Source organism: Schistocerca nitens, chromosome 8 (assembly GCF_023898315.1).
Source record: "Schistocerca nitens isolate TAMUIC-IGC-003100 chromosome 8, iqSchNite1.1, whole genome shotgun sequence".
Taxonomy (NCBI): Eukaryota; Metazoa; Arthropoda; class Insecta; order Orthoptera; family Acrididae; genus Schistocerca; species Schistocerca nitens.
The window spans coordinates 461,418,329-461,435,945 of NC_064621.1; the positions used below are offsets into that span (position 1 = coordinate 461,418,329).

Consider the following 17,617-nt stretch of genomic DNA (forward strand, 5'->3'; position numbering starts at 1 on the left):
CCCTCCACCATTAGCTTTTCTGTTCTGCGCAGATGGGAGTTACCGTTACAACACATTCTCTACTCCCATAATCATCCCGCCCTCAACCTCAACCTATGGTAACATACTGTCCCCACACCCTCCACCCAACGGTCTCCTCACCCTCTGTCCTGTCATCTCCTCCCCATTCTCGTCGCCCACCCTGTTTATTTGCAGCCCCTACCAACACATCTGTTCATCTTTTCCCGCTCCTCTCCTTTTTTGTTCCTCCCCACATCCCTGCCCAACAACCTCCTGACACTCTGCCTGTTGGCAGTCTAGTCCCTGTGCACTCCACCAGACAGTGTTCGTCTCTCTCCTGATCCGTACACTACTATCCCTTCCCCTTCCCGTTGCTCATCCTCTCCAGATTGCTGCTTGCATCCCACATGATGTTGCATTTCGGCCCAATGGAGTTGACAGTCGTGTGTGCATGAGGTGTGCTTTTTTTGTGTGTGTGTGTGTGTGTGTGTGTGTGTGTGTGTGTGTGTGTGTTTACTGACAAAGGCTGTGGCCGAAAGCTTTATGTGAATGTATTTTAATCCTTTAACTGCTCTGGACGTGTTAACGCGCACGCCTTTATACCTGTCCCTGTGTACTCGGAATGTGTTTATGCGCACACAGGGACAGGTACAAAGGCCAGAGCAGTTAAAGTGTTAATCATGCTTGTCTGCAACTTCATATGTCTTCATAATGGTAAGTAGCAATCTGTCTTTTCCTACATTCTTGATATTCCTACTTGGAGTTTCCATTGTTTGATATTTTAATAATTAGTCAGTGAAATGGTAGATACCGTGTTTGCTGGAGAGCCCCTCCTGGAATATGATTTGTTGCTGACTCAGAATCTTATATTTGCAGATATGCTCAACCATTCTAAAATACATTAGCTTTTCCAAAACTTTTAAAATGGATGCTAAAAGTGAAACCTGCTATGTTTCTTAAAGAGGGGCCTAACAGTGGCATACTTGAGTGGGTCTGAAAAGATACTTTGTGGAAGTGATGCATTAAATACATGGCTGAATACAGTAGCTATATCAAATAAATGTGCTTTTCATATTTTTTTCCTGGAAGAACTTAACATAGTCTCAAATGGACAGAATGCTTATCATACTGATTGTCACATATACTGTAGTGCTTTTCTCTTGGAGCTGCCTGTTCTAAGTTTCTCATTCACACTTAGAATGTGATTGTTAAAAAGGCTTGCTATATGTTTGGTATCTTGGACCATACATTCATTATTTTTAGTTACTGGACTTCCCCATTTTCCTTCTAATGACACCCCATATCGTTTTGATTTTATTTTCAGCACTATTATCTCTGACATGCAAGCATTTTTATTTTCTTGTACATCTTCTAAATAAAGAACAGTATCTTCTGTATTATAAAAGAGCTGCACATCAGTGTTATTTCTTTTATTATATCCCTGATGCACTGGGAAATTGATTTTAGTAAGGGAGTGAAAAGAATTTATTAAAAGTATATTAAGTCAAGTGTTTGAAAATGAATGTACATTACCATTAACAAATTGATTGTCTGCATGATTGAGCAGAAATTTCATATTCTTGTTCCTATATGTCACTCTCCCTGCCCAAGAGCCACTTCTCTCAGCCCCTCTTCCTGCAAATCTTACCTTATCAACAAATATTCGAACTCACAGAGATGAAAGCTCTGTAATTATCTTACTTTTTGTCATTGATTGTTTCCGTTGTAGGTAAATATTATACTAGAAAATCCATAATGATGCTGCCAATTCATCATTTACAGGATATATATTTAATTTAACTTAGTGATGTTTTTGTGTGTTGTTATGAGAATTTGTCTAACGGAAAATTTTCATTTTCATCTTCCAGCCAGCAATTATGAAGCTGTGGTATTCACCTGGCAACCCACTTCATTTTGTGCGCTGTGTTATCTTGTGTGCTGGGGCCTCCTTCATTTTTGGATGGCACGTCCATGAGAAAGCTATTCTCATGGTAATAATACCCTTAAGGTTAGTTGTTAATATAATTATTCACAGTCTGTGTGCAATTACTATTAAAAACAGTACAGCATGAGAAAAATATCTTGGTAAACTCTTTAAATTATTATGAAGTTTCAGAATCAGAAACTTGTTTGTGTATTGGAGAAAAATTGCAGTTCATCCACATGCTTTTACACAATTATTAGGCAAGGCATAGCAAGCTAATGTAAATAACACCTCAAGCCACATGTCCTAGTGAGGTTGATTTTATAACAAGAATAGAAGCAGCTTTTTGCAAGGTGATATTGTTTAATTAGTCATATTTTCAGATGTAGGCACCATAATAACAATCAGAGAGTAGCACACTAATGATGGCACTACACAGATCATATTGCTGATTTTAAAGTGCAGGAACTGAATTTTCTGTAAAAGTTTATATATGCTGGGCTAAACAGTTGCAATCACTCTATATTGATAAAATTGACCCCACCTTACAAGCCATGCATTTACAAATTCAATTGATACAGTAAGTTTTGGAGCTGAATAATCACATCATCATTCAGAACAAAAATATTTGACTTTTAATCATGTCTTGCTCATTATATTCAAACACAAAATAATCAGATGAAATTAGGGCACATGTTATAACTTGCTGAAATTATGAGTACCATTAAAAACATGTCATGATGGTAGATATTTATTTATTGAGAGATCTTTCAAAGGTTATGGATGTTATTGGGGAAAGTGTAAAGGAACTTCTACACCAGAAAAAAACAAAATCAGTTTGATTTCAGTGGGTATATGTTATAATCATTTCAGAAAATGTTGCACATTCCATTTTAGTAGTATGAGCAAATTCGAACTTATAGGAACCAAGTGAGGTGAAATATTAACTAAACATTTGACTCATATTCAGCAGGATCAGGGCTTGAACGTCCATAGGCTATCTGATTCCGGTTTTCCATGATTTCCCTCAATCATTTTTGGTAAACTCTGTGGTGGTTACCGAGCGAGGTGGCGCAGTGGTTAGCACACAGGACTCGCATTCGGGAGGACGAAGGTTCAATCCCGCGTCCGGCCATCCTGATTTAGGTTTTCCGTGATTTCCCTAAATCGCTTCAGGCAAATGCCGGGATGGCTCCTTAGAAAGGGCACGGCCAATTTCCTTCCCCATCTAATGACCTCATTGTCGACGGGACGTTAAACAGTAATCTCCTCCTCCTCCTCTGTGGTGGTTCCTTCATGGTGGCCACAGCTACTTTTCTCTTCCATCATCATCCAGCTAAGTTAGTGCTCTCTCTAACAACCTCAGTATTTATACTCAGTATTTAAACTCTAATGTTTCTTCCATGCTGGAAACTGTATTCATAAGATAAACCAGTATAAGATAAAGGTAAAAATTTCTCAGTCAGGTACAGAGCTGATGTGATTATAAATAAAATGTTTTTTATTGTGTGGTTAGATGTTGCACAGTGCCACATACAAAGATGAGCTAAACAAAACTCCATGACCACTGGGATTGAATGCCACCTATTGAATGAATTGCACATGAAATGGAGCAGAGATAGAGGGGAATCATTCTAGCAACGAAATAAACTGCAAAAGGGGAAATCCATTGACATAAGTGATTTTGACAAATGGCAGATTGCTATAGCCTGGCACCTGGGAACCAGCATCTCAAAAGCGGCAAAGCAAGTTGTCTGTTCACTTACTACTGTCAAGAATATCTATGGAAAGTGGTGGTTGACGGATGCTGAAACCACGAGTAGGCGACAAGGTGTTGGATGTCCAAGCCTCATCACAGAATGTGGAGGTTGGAGGCTTGCCTGCTTTGTAAAGCAGCATAGGTGATGATCTGTGACAGACAAGTGACTGTAATACAGGTGCAGGTGCAAGTGTTTTAGAGAATACCTTTCAGCATACATTGTTGAACATGGAGCGTCTAAGCAGATGTCCACTTTGTGTTACCATGTTGACCTGGTGACACCATCAGTTACAATTGCAGTGGCCACAGGATCATCAAGATTGAGCTGTGGAGCAGTGGAAACATGTTGCCTGGTTTGATGAATCACAGATTTTGTTACACCAGTTCAGTGGTTGTGTCTGGATTCACCATCATCCAGGCGAATGACTGATCAGAAAATGCACCACACCACGGATATGTGCCGTTGAGGGCAGTATTATGCCACAGTGGACATTCACCTAGGTTTCCATGGGACCTCTGGTAGTAAACAGAGGCATCATGTCCGCTGCGGACTTCATGGACATTATTGTATATCACCTGCATCCATTCATGCTTGATGTCTTCGCTGACTGCAACAGCATCTTCAGCAGTGTAACTGCTCATGTCATAAAACGAGAATCACGTAACAGTGGTTTGAGGAGCACAATACTGAATTCAAATCAAAGTGTTAGCCGCCAAATTCATGTGAGTTGAACCCAATGGAACACATGTGGGACGCTATCGAGTACTAACTCTGTACCCAAAAACCATAATTTAAGGGAAATGTGTGAACTAAGTGTTGACATCCAGTGCCCACCATACCACCCAAGCATACCATAGACTCATCAAAGCCATTCCATGCAGAATCCCTGCTGTATTGCATTCTAATGGTGAATCAAGATGCTATTAAGTGTGTGGTCATAATGTTGTAATACATCTTGTGTGGAATATTTTGGATGATAAGTTTGTGAATCACTTCTGGATATGAACTGTGCTTTCTTCCATATGCTAAGCACAATTTCCTGTAGCCACAAATTCTGTATCAAATCTGGTAGGCATTCCATCAGACCCCAGAGGTTTGTTCTACATACATCAAAAAAGTTTTGCATCACCTCGGATCTGAGAGTTCCGGAACCTGTACAGAAAATTTGAGTAGAGATCAACATAAGCATCATTTCTGCCTTTTTTATTGCTCATGAAAACCACATATTGCATGTTGTACCACCCTACAGCAAGACTTTCAGAGGTGGTGGTCCAGATTGCTGTACACACGAGTGCCTCTAATACACAGTAGCACGTCCTCTTGCATTGATGCATGACTGTATTCGTCGTGGCATACTATCCACAAGTTCATCAAGGCACTGTTGGTCCAGATTGTCCCACTCCTCAACGACAATTCGGCGTAGATACCTCAGAGTGGTTGGTGGGTCATATCGCCCCCAACAGCCCTTTTCAATCTACCCAGGCATGTTTGTATGGTTCGTGTATGGAGAACATGCTGGCCACTCTAGTCAAGTGATGTTGTTATCCTGAAGCAAGTCATTCACAAGATGTGCACAATGGGGGCACTAATTGTCGTCCATGAAGATGAATGCCTCGCCAATATGGTGCCAATAATATTGTTGCACCATTGGCCAGAGGACGGCGTTCACATATCGTACAGCCATTACGGCGCCTTCAGTGACCACCAACAGCATATGTCGGCTCCATATAATGCCGCCCCAAAACAGCAGGGAACATCCACCTTGCTGCACTTGCTGGACAGTGTGTCTAAAGCGTTCAGCCTGACTGGGTTGCCTCCAAACATGTCTCCGACGATTGTCTGGTCGAAGGCATATGCAACACTCATCGGTGAAGAGAACGTGATACCAGTCCTGAGCGGTCCATTCGGCATGTAGTTGGGCCCATCTGTACCACGCTGCATGGTGTCGTGGTTGCAAAGATGGACCTCGCCATGGATGTCAGGAGTGAAGTTGCGCATCATGCAGTTATTGCGCACAGTTTGAGTTGTAACACGATGTCGTGTGGCTGCACAAAAAGCATTATTCAACATGGTGGCATTGCTGTCAGGGTTCCTCCAAGCCATAATCCGTAGGTAGCAGTTATCCAATGCAGTAGTAGCCCTTGGGCAGCCTGAGCGAGGCATGTCATCAACAGTTCCTGTCTCTCTGTATCTCCTCCATGTCCGAATAACATCGCTTTGGTTCAAGCTGATGATGATGATTATTATTATTATTATTATTATTATTATTATTATTATTTCTCTCCTTTCTCAGACCTTAGGTCTGGTTCGAAATGAAAGTGACGTGGACCTTGATCAAGTGTGACTTCCTTTTAACTGTACGGTATATGCTACATTGTGTTTAGGAACTTTCGGGTAATTGAACATGTATCAATAATTACGGATTTCTGTAGTTGTATATATATGTTTGGATGTAGCTGTATTGCGTTGATGTACTGGTGGATATTGTGTGGTATGACTCCTGTAGTTGATAATATAATTGGTATGATGTCAACTTTATCCTGCTGCCACATGTCTTTGACTTCCTCAGCCAGTTGGATGTATTTTTCAATTTTTTCTCCTGTTTTCTTTTGTATATTTGTTGTATTGGGTATGGATATTTCGATTAGTTGTGTTAATTTCTTCTTTTTATTGGTGAGTATGATGTCAGGTTTGTTATGTGGCGTTGTTTTATCTGTTATAATGGTTCTGTTCCAGTATAATTTGTATTCATCATTCTCCTGTACATTTTGTGGTGCATACTTGTATGTAGGAACACGTTGTTTTATAAGTTTATGTTGTAAGGCAAGCTGTTGATGAATTATTTTTGCAACATTGTCATGTCTTCTGGGGTATTCTGTATTTGCTAGTATTGTACATCTGCTTGTGATGTGATCTACTGTTTCTATTTGTTGTTTGCAAAGTCTGCATTTATTATTATTATTATTATTATTATGTATGGTGGAGGGCACTAAACACCTAGGTCATCAGCGCCCTTGCATTAATGTTATACCGAAGAAGATTTTCATAATCTATGGAAGGAGATCAGTAAACTGTAAAACTATGTTTGATCCCACCACAGAAAATGTAAAGCAACCTCAAAAAGATGAGGTTCAGAAAAGCCCGTAATAAAACCCCAGCGACACAGCAGGATAACTAAATAAAATCAAGGAGAAAATACCTGTAAGGATGCTGTTAAAAAAGGGACAAATAACAATGGCTGGATGATGACTTAAAAATAATATACGACCTAGCCACTCTGTGACACATTAAGATATCACACCAAGTATTTTGGGAAGAATTCTGGACACCACACAATATTTAGGACACGAACAATACTCACCTCGTTATCTGTTAAAATAGAGGGAAGACCCTGTGAGAGACCCAGTTCAACCCTCGGATCGTGATATAAAACACACTCAGTTAAAAGATGTTGTACTGACAGCTGTGTCCCACATCTCTCACATACTGGGTGCGCCTTGTTGTAAACATGACTGGAACAGTCACGGGGTTGCCAAGAACGAAAGCTTGGTGGGACTAAATGGGGGCGGCCCCTGAACAAACAAAACAAATGGGGAAGGTGGACATGAACAACAACGGACGACCGAGCAAGACCTGACGAACAAGAAAAGAACACGCAAATAGCAACAGGGTCACATGTGAAACTTCATGAATCCACAACATCCACTCGTACACGGAAACCAAGTAAACTCGCTATCTGTAGGTGAGATGTCGATAGACTAAAGCGAATATCAGACGTCTGCTGAGCGAGAAGCAGGGGCTTAAATACCTGATAGAGTATGTTGCTATTGGCTGCTGGAACCACGTGCTCCACCCTCACATTATATGCAGGCCAGGAGTGCGCGCACAGCCATGGCTTACGGCGCGAAGGCTGGAGAGACCTCTAGTGGCAAACGAGGTCCATGCCGTCTGGTGTGGAAGGGCTACTTCTTTGCACCTTTGCGAGCAGAAGGAGGTGACCCATGGTCGCACTGAAGTATTGATGGAACATAGCTTATTGTTCCTCACTTCTAGCCACTGGGACTCCCACCAACATATGGCTTTCCTAGTCACAAATGAAATGACAGCCCGCAGAGAGACTGAACAGCGGGCAGGAGGAGGATGGGAGCAAGCCTGCTTAGCAGCAGCATCAGCAAGTTCGTTTCCCTGGATGCCTGTGTGCCCTGGAACCCAGCAAAAAATAACTTCCTTGTTTCGCCTTCGCAGGAGAAGGAGATTGTCCTGCACTTTTTGCACCATCCGATCTGCTGGGTACATCTGTCCAACAGCGAGAAGGGCACTTTGAAAACCAGAGCAGATGATAAATTTTTTGTCACAGCGCTGTCTCATCTGCTCCATTGCCCACAGGATAGTAAACAGTTCTGCGTAATAAACTGAAAACTGTTCTGGGAGCCCTATCCTGAGGACAATGTCGGGGAACACGATGGAACAACTGAAAACATCTCCCTGCTTAGAACCATCTGTGTAGATGGTAATAAAATCTGAATGGCTATGTAAAATTTCATTAAATTTTATTTTAAAAACATGGTCTGGGGTACAATGCTTCTTGTAAGCAGTCAGTTCTAAAAGCAATCTAGGCCTCGGTAGTAGGCAGGGAGATGCCCCACTCCACCCCTGGCTTTGGACCTTAATGCCCCCTACCTGTAATAATTCAAGGCTCTCCCTTGCAAGGATCCCAAATGGCCATGATGCTTGTGGTCGATGATTGAACAGTCGTTCCAGTGGCGGCTGAACAATGTAACTGGATGCTGGTGATGTAGGAACGGACTGTGCCCTATATGCTTGGCGTATGACAAGTAGATGATGGTGAATAGACAGCGGAGACTCACGAGCCTCTGCACACAAACTACCAACAGGGCTCGTGCGATAGGCCACTGGTGACAGCCTAATACCCTCGTGGTGAACTGCATCCAGCATTTTAGGGTATGAAGGCCTTGCTGACACATAGATCTGGCTTCCGTATTCAAGCCGGGGTCGCACAAAGGCCTTATTTAGTTGGAGCAGATGCACTCTGTCAGCTCCCCAAGACCTATGGCTGACAAATTTAGGATGTTTAAGGCCTTGAGACATCTCAGTTTCAGTTCTTTAAGGTGTGGCAACTATGTTAACTTCTCATCAAAGATAAGACCCAGATACTTCACCTGTTCCTTAAAAGTGAGAACGGTGACCCCCAGGTTTAAAATGGGCAAATTAAACAGACAGCAGGAATGATTAAAATCAACACAAACTGTTTTCTCTAATGAGAATTTAAAACCTGTGGTGCAAGACCATTCCTCCAACTGCTTCATAGTCAGTTGCAATTGCTGAGTAGCCGTGGCGAGGCTGGAGGATGCACAGAAGATGGAGAAGTCATCCACAAATAAGGAACATAGTACTGGACGTCGCACTGTGCTTGTAATACTATTGAGCTGTGACACTTAAAACACTCCCTTGGGGGACACCATTCTCCTGCTTAAAATGATCAGACAAGACATTCCCAACCCTGAATCTAAAATATCTGTCCGAGAGAAAGGACTGTATGAAGGTCGGTAGATGTCTACAGAATCTCCACTGATGGAGCTGCGACAGAATATTATGCCTTCAAGTAATGTCGTAGTCCTTTTCCAAATTGAGGAGAACACCCATAAGGTGTTGCTTACAAACGAAAGCTTGTTGAATTGCAGCTTCGAGCAGGGTCAGATTATCGAGAGTGGAGCGATACTTCCTGAACCCACACTGTGAGCAGCTGAGTAGGGACCTGGTTTCTAGAACTCACACTAGGCGCCAATTGACCATACCTCCAATGTCTTTCCTATGCAGCTTGTCAGGCTAATACTACGACAACTACGAGGGTCTGTCCGATCCTTAGCTGGTTTTAAAATTGGGATTAAAATAGATTCCTTCCATGAGTTGGGAAAGTCGCCAGTTATCCAAATTTTATTGAAGAGCTGAAGGAGGACTTCGTTCGACCATCGGTCCAACTGTTGCAACATGCTGTAGGTTATCAGATTGTTTCCAGGGGTTGTATCACAAGCAACTGACAATGCAGAATCCAGCTCTTGCTGAGAGAAAGGCTGGGTGTACTCTTCCATGTTGGTGGAACGGAAATCAAGATCAACCTTCTCCTGTGCCTCCCGATGTTGACAGAAGGTGGGATCTTGGCTGGAATCGGCCGTAATGGGCTTAAATGATTCAGCCATTGTTTGAGCTATATCCCTTGTCGATGTTACAAGAGACCCTTGTATTCTTACAGCTCGTATTGGTGGTCGAGAGTTGTGCCTTGAGATCCTCCTAATGGATTTCCATACTTTACAAGCGGGTGTGGACCTATTGATAGAATTCAGGAACTCTTGCCAAGACCTCTGCTTACTCTCCCGAATATTCTCCTCACCTTTGCACGCGCCATTAAAAAGTTTGCAAGATTCTCATCTGTAGAGCATCGATTGAATCTGCGCATTGCTGTGCCTGATTGCAAAATGACACTCACTGTTCCACCAAGGGAGATGCCGCTTCCTAGGTGTTTTCATAGACTTTGGGATGGATGCATCAGCAGCATGGTGAATCACAGCTGTAATGTGATCCACCCAGTCCTGGGTGCCATCACATTGCTTGAAAGCAGCTAACTGCCTGTAAATCATCCCGTTAGCCTTTTAGAACAACCTTCTTTGTGGCGTTCTTTCAGGATCTGCTACATCAGGCAAATGGATCCAGATAGGGGAATGGTCACTACCATGAAGGTCATCGTCCACTGCCCATTGAGCAGTATCCCCAGGAGCAGGTGAGAAGGGCAGGTGAGCAGGAGGAGAGGTCTATGGAGGTAGACAAACCTGTAGCGGTGCTAAAATGTTTAGTTTGTCCCATGTTCAAAAGTATGAGATCTGTTGTGTGCAGTAGGTCCTCAAGTGCCCGACCCTTTGGGCAAGCGGTGTGAGAACCCCATAGTGCACTGTGTGCATTGAAGTCCCCCAAAAGGAGGAATGGGTGGGGGAGTTCATCAAGAAGATGAGTGAGGACCCCACTGTCAAGAGGACCATGAGATGGTAGGTACAAAGAGCACACAGTGAAGTCAACATGGCCCACTATCCGAACAGCAACCACTTGTAGTGTTGTTGTTAGGGAATAGGTGAGGAGTCAAAAGTGTCCTTTATGAACACTGCAACCCCACCTTTTGCCCTATCACCAGTAAGGTCATCTTTTCTGTAAAGGTGATAGCCTCCAAGTACAGGTGTCTCAGTCTCTTTGAAATGAGTCTCTTGAAGGCAAAGGCAAAAGGGTCTGTCCTGTACAAGAAGTCTCAATTATTCCAAATGAGTCCTGTACCCATTGCTATTCCATTGGAGTATGGGAGCCATTTCATCAACGTGGTCTTGATTTACCTCTTTCTTTGCGCTGAGGTGATGAGGCGCTTGTAGAGCAAGGCGGAGTGATGGGACTGACTGGGTCTGGTGATGAGGCAACAAAATCCATGGTGTCTTCTTCATCAGTCAGATGTGCCAGAGTGATGTCTGATGGTGCTCGGGTCAGCTTTTTGACCCGAATGTTGAGTTCCTTTCCCTGCTCCCTTTCCTAGCAAGGATGAGGGGGAAGTAGGGCAGTGAGAGCCACCTTTCTTTGAAGAAAGTTGGCATTGAGAGGCACTCTGCTTTTGGGGTGTCTTCGGGCTGTATGCTGTGGAAGCATTACTGGTTTCTTCCATTGTAGCTGCCTGGATCACTATATCTTTCACTCGGCTTTGGCACATGCAGGTGCAAGCACAGGTGCTCGTGGTAGATAATGGTACACTGGACGTCGTCTGAGTCAAAACGTCAACCTTAATGACAGGTTTCTGCACCAAGGAAGCATAAGAAGTGGCAAAAACAGGGGGTTTCATTGCCTGATAGTCCTTTTTGGCTTCTGCATAGGGATCCGCTTGGTCGCTTAGATTTCCTGAATTTTGCATTCCTCTACAAAAACAGGGCAGGCTTGGCTCCAGACTGGGTGGCTCCCAGAGCAGTTAATGCAGACTGCTGGAGACGGACAGTCAGTCCCAGCTTCATGGGCTGCCTTTCCACACTTCCCACAAGTCGCTTCGACTCTGCAACTTAGTGCTTTATGGCCAAAACACTGGCATTTGAAGCATTGCATAGGGTTAGGTACATAAGGCTGAACCCTAAGTCGGAGGAAACCTGCCATGATGTGTTCAGGTAGTGTTGTAGAATTGAAGATCACAATAAAAGTGGCAATCTTCTCAGTCTCTCCATTGGTCTGGCATGTCCTTTGTTCCACATCTATGATCCCCTGTGGTGTCCATTCTTGTTTCAGTTCAGCAATGTCTATGTCCATAATATCACGGCAGGTTACCACACCTTTGCTGGAGTTAAGGGAGTTATGCAACTCAATAATGATGTCATACTCACCCAATTTCTGTGACTTCATAAGAAGTTCCACCTGCTTTGCCCAGTTAGTCTCGACAAGCAAGGAAGCATTTCACAACCGCTTAATAGACTTCAGGGTACCAGCCAGCCCTTCTAAGCCTTTATGGATATAGAAGGGGGACACTTTTTCAAACGTCCTCTCCTTCCTGTTGATGACTACAAAGTTGTTGTGATTCATGACTCCTTGAGCCCCATTACTGATAACACGTTGTGTATCAGGAGGTCTAGCCTCCCTCATTGTTTTTGATGAATGGGTGTGAGAACTCCCAGGTGGTACACCCTTCCCGCTGGGAGGAGAAGGAGAAGATTTCGAGGGTTCCATCGCGGTCCCACGAGTAGCTAGGGAAATAAGGGTCCACTCAGACAGAGCCCCGCGTGCCTGAGTAAGCCTTATACAACTGAGGTGAGGTAGGTTCCCCAGAGGTTGCCCACTAACAACTGTTCCACCTCAACAGCCATGCATCTCATCAGCGCACAGCACACCTTGAGATTTTTTTTTTATTTTTTTTTTATTTTTTATTTTTTTTATTGGAGGTTTATTCCAACCTCATGATCTGGGTGGTCAAGCCAAGATCCCCATTCCCTGAGACACACAACGTTCCACCACCACACTGCACGGTGGTCGCTGAAGCATGCCCAGAGCTTACAGTGGCAGGGGACTGGTGGCACTTACCAGTCCCCTGCTCAGGAACCCCAGTGTCATCAAGCCTGTACTTAGCAAACAAATGCTGAGCCCCTGAGGGCGTTTCCTCTGAGATGCCTGGATACTTGCCTTGTTGAGAGCCCTTCCTGGCACAAAGTAACAATGCAGACGCGATTGAACAGCAGTATTGATTGTCTAGGCATGGTTGGACTACAGACAACGCATGCCATGTACCTCCTTCCTGGTTGAATGACTGGAACTGGTTGGCTGTCAGACCCCCTCCGTCTAATAGACACTGCTCAGACATGGTTGTTTACATCTTTGTTTATTGACATCTCTGAACAGCCAAAGGGACTGTGCCTGTGACACAATATCCACATTCAGTGTCTGTCTTCAGGATTTCTGGGAACTGGAGTGGTGCAAAACTTTTTTTGATGTGTGTATTTTAGCAGTTTCAGCTTTCTCTCATCTCCACTTATTGCCGATAGAAAAACTGACAGATTAGGAGCCATGCACTATGTAAGCAAACAGCAGAGTAAAAAAATGATAAGAGTGTAACTATATAAGCACCTTGTTCCAGCGGGCTTTCATCATGTATGTAATTAATGAAATACATTAGCCTAGATCACTGGTCACTATCAGTATAATGGTGCTCAGCCCAGCAATAACCACTTTAATCATTATGGTGGAAGCACATTTCCGCTAATGAAAACTGATAATATTTGGTAGTCTAAGGGAGGAAGTAGAGTGGTTTACAATCCACAATGGCCAAACTGAATACCAGTTTCTTGCATTACAACCCAAACCGCTCTAGCCAATGTCTGGTGTAGTGAGAACTTGTGATGCTGTTCATTTTGATTAAAAAGTTGTGATGTAATTTAATTGTTAACAGTTTAAAACTGTAACAAATATCTTTTATTTGCAGCTTGATGGCTGTGGTATGGAAGAAGGAAGCCCAGGCATATCTTCTGCTGGCTGTTGCTGGTCATTACTCTCTTTTTCCGTTGATCTTCACTGCAGCCGAGTTGCCAATCAAGATACTACTGCTGCTTATGCATTCAGTGTATTCTTTCTTTAGCCTGTCGGGCTTGTTTGATGTACAGGTAAATCTTGAATTTCCATTTTTGCTCTAAACTTGGATAATATTAAGTAAAAGGTGTTTTCTTGTACTATATCAATGTTGTGAAATAAAGTGTTTTACTGTTTACACAGAAATTTTATGTCAATAGATAGTGTATGAAAAGGAGGCATGCTATCATTGAAACAGTAACTGAGTAACAGTTTGTCTTTTACAGTACAGAAGTTAATGTTTCTAGGTTTGCATAATGAAAAATGGAGCATATAGTCATTAGCAACTACCATAACTTGATTTATTTATTCCACAGAAACGTATGTTTAGCTGCTAAAATAAATAAATCAATCAATCAAATGACATAAAATGCCCTGAATAAATGTGTGTGTGTTTTAACATTTGTATAATTGATGGCGTATTTTGAAATCCTAAATTCTTTTCTTTTGCTCTTGACACACACGCACACACACACACACACACACACACACACACACACACACACACACACATGTGTCCATTTAACTTTCTCATGTGCAATAAAAATTATTCCAAGTTATTTAACACGAGGTTTATTTTTAAGTGTACTGCTGCTAGCATTTGTATACTGAATTAACTGCATGACACTGTACTTTTTACAGGGCATGGAACGCACTTGGGCATTACCACTAATGTCCAAGGCTGAATCAGTCTACCTCCTGGGTTTGTTTCCACTGTTTATATTTGAGGCTGTTGTGCACTCACTGCTGAATCTGAAGACATCTCTCCCCTTTCTACCTCTTCTCCTGACTTCAGTTTACTGTTCCATTGGTATTATTTATGCATGGCTGAAATATTACCAACATTTCTTATCCACTAATGAAGTCAATCACAAGCGAAAAGCACACTGACAGTGACTGTAAGTATAAAATAAATAAAGCGCTATCTGCTTGAATGTACATATGCTCAAGTAAAAATTGTCAGTGAGGAAAATCTCAAAGCGATAAATATTGTGTTCATTTTTATCGTTTCATATCTCATTTTCAGTTTATAGTTCACCCCACTACTAAATAACATCAAAACATTCCTGATGACAGCATGGTGTGTAAGTTGAAGTGTTTACTTGACCTGGATACAACAGAAAATGTAGCATGCATCTTGTCATAACCATTTAATGCCTTTAATACCTTCAAGTGAAGCACAAGCCATAGCTTATCACATATAATAGTAGTGCAGAACTAACGCTCTTTTACGTTCTGGTCAGCAGTCGAAGCTTGCATTAAACTGTTCTTTATTTGCTTCTTTGTTATATTTCTTGCACTTTCTACTACCTAAAAACATATTTTTACCTGGTCTTTCTATAACTGGGTCAAATTACTTACGTAACCAGCATGTATGCATTCATATTCGCATTCTTACAGATCACATTAGAAAGAGCAACTTCAGGAGTGCGAAACAAGTAAGGGCTTAAACTAACAGAGAAATACAGATGTCAGAAATTAATTCAGTATGATTTATTACTAATTAACTGTCATTAAATTTCTACATTCCACTTGCTCTCCCATAGGCAATAAATGTATATAAAATCATTAGGGAAGCCACTTCTTTGAAAAAACTTGCTGCTGCTTCTGTTATAGTAAACAAATACTGTTTTCTACTGCTTCATACTTAATAACTACATGAACAAAATTGAAAAGGATAGATCACTACTCACTTTAAAGATGACATGTTAAATTGTAGGCAGACACAATGAAAAGACTTTTACACATTGAGCTTTCAGCCAAAGCTTTCTTCAAACAATCAGGCCTGCTTCACACAAGCAGGCAGACCCTACGCACACATGACTGCTGTCTTGGCTGCTGTAGCCAGAGGGAGGGATCATGGGTGTGACAGGTGTGTCTGATTGTGTGACTGTGTGTGTATTTTCTTTTCTGAAGAAAGCTTTGGCTGAAAGCTTAATGTGTGTCAGTCTTTTTGTTGTGCCTGTCTGCAGCTCAACGTCTCATCTCGATGGTGTAGAAATCTATCCTTTTCAATATTTTTGATTTTTCAACCTGGCCTTTCCATTGTTTAATATTTACTTGACTATACCAATGGATATCAGAGAATACAATTACCTGTGTATTAAAAGAATAGGAGGTATTTACAATGACTATCTGTACTCGCTGGCACAAGATTTTTTGTACCATTGCTTCTAATTTACATACTGATATGATGTGTCATTGTTGGTCCTTGAAAAAAAAATTCTTAATTTCTCGAATCCTATTTGCAGGCAGCTTGCTAAAGAACATTGCTCTAATGTGTTGCCAGAAATGTTTGAGTCTTTTGCATTAAAGATTTCTTGCGAAAAGTTTTGCACCACCTTCTTGAATTACAGAGTTCATGTTTTGATCAGATACTTTTTTCCCAATACTTTTTCAAGAAGAGGAAAGAACTATGTAGATTCACCTGTGTAATGGATGTAAAAGTGGACCTGCTTCCTCAGTGCAGTCCATTAGAGCCCACTATGTCTCCAGAAGTGAATGGTGCAGAACAGCCTGTGTACACTCTTCGGTCTGTTGACATGCCTCAAAGGGTCATTTAGAATTTAAAGCACGTAATGTGTCACTTTATAACAAGAAGGGTTATTAGTATTGGAAGTTGCCTGCTGAATTGTCATACTCCACAAAATTTGAACATTCATCTGCAATTGTGAGACACAAAAACATGGAAGATCTATTTCATAGTTGTTACTCATGGTAATCATTCCAGCTGATGACTATCTACAAATTACAGCTCTATAGGTGCTCAAAGAAGAATGCAACAGAACTGTGTCTCATCTTTTTGGAGGCAAATAGAAGGAATGTGCTGACCTAGACAGTACACAATTGTCTCTCCATAATCAGTTTAGTCTCTAGGCATTATGTCAACAATACAAAAATCGTGTAGCACCGAGATATTTGAAGAATGTGGGCAAGTGAACTCCTGAAACAGTACCTGGATCAGTGGCCTCAGGTTCTCTTCACCAAGTGCCAGATTCTTCTGAAACCTGATCATCATCATAGGACATTGTGTAGGTGGCAAGGTACCAAAACACATCTCCAGGCAAGCAGTTCCATAGGTTCAGCAGAGAGGTGGTTTGGGTTTGTAGCATTTACAGATGTCAAATGCCTCTCGTTTCTATAAAAATGTAATTTGAGGGGTGTGCAGTACCGGATCAGTATCCTCCAATCAATGTCTGGCCTTGCAGTAAACATATTTTGGTTTCGTGTTTCAAGACAGTAATATATGAGCACCCAGTGCTCAGCTTTTGAAAATCTTCCTTGAAGTCCAATAATCAACTGAATAGAATGGCCCACAGAATTTGCTGCTGTGAAAAATGATTGAGCATGTTAGAGACGAGCTGAAACTTGCAGTGTATAGTTGCAGAAAGCTTCATTACTCACTGGATGACCTCAGGAGGGCAGCCTCGAAATGTGAGGCAGGCTTGAACAGCTGTATCTCAACCACCTCACGAATAGTATGCCAAAGAGGATCCAAGCACATTATAATACACAAGTTTGAACAACACAGTTTTGAATGTTAGCCAACAGCATATTCTGATTTCTCTGATGTATACCTTTGAACAGACAGCCTATATTTTAGTTAGTGTTTTATTTTTGTCTGACAATATAATGTTTTTTCCCATATGGCTTAATCTTTCATTTCTGCTCTCCTTTAATCTAAGCAGAACTTGTTCACAGATATGCAAGCAATGCAAACATTTTCCAGCAGTTGGTTACAGTGACCTAATTGATCTTAAGGATGGGTAAAATGTTTTGCTTTCACTTC

At 41.9% G+C, this 17,617-nt stretch overlaps 1 protein-coding gene across 4 annotated transcripts in view; it reads left to right on the forward strand.

Moving 5' to 3' along the window:
* LOC126198868 (probable dolichyl pyrophosphate Glc1Man9GlcNAc2 alpha-1,3-glucosyltransferase) overlaps window positions 1–15,296 on the forward strand; it is an 82,487-nt gene extending 67,191 nt beyond the window's left edge. For 3 of the 4 annotated variants that reach the window (XM_049935466.1, XM_049935468.1, XM_049935469.1), the window contains exons 7-9: window positions 1,869–2,008; window positions 13,685–13,862; window positions 14,470–14,815. In XM_049935466.1, the coding sequence (XP_049791423.1) occupies window positions 1,869–2,008; window positions 13,685–13,862; window positions 14,470–14,718 (567 nt within the window). In that variant the 3' untranslated portion in view covers window positions 14,719–14,815. Of the gene's footprint in view, window positions 1–1,868; window positions 2,009–13,684; window positions 13,863–14,469; window positions 14,816–14,854 lie in introns of those variants that run through there. The other variant, XM_049935467.1, reaches the window with a different exon arrangement.
* The last annotated feature ends 2,321 nt before the right edge of the window (window positions 15,297–17,617 follow it).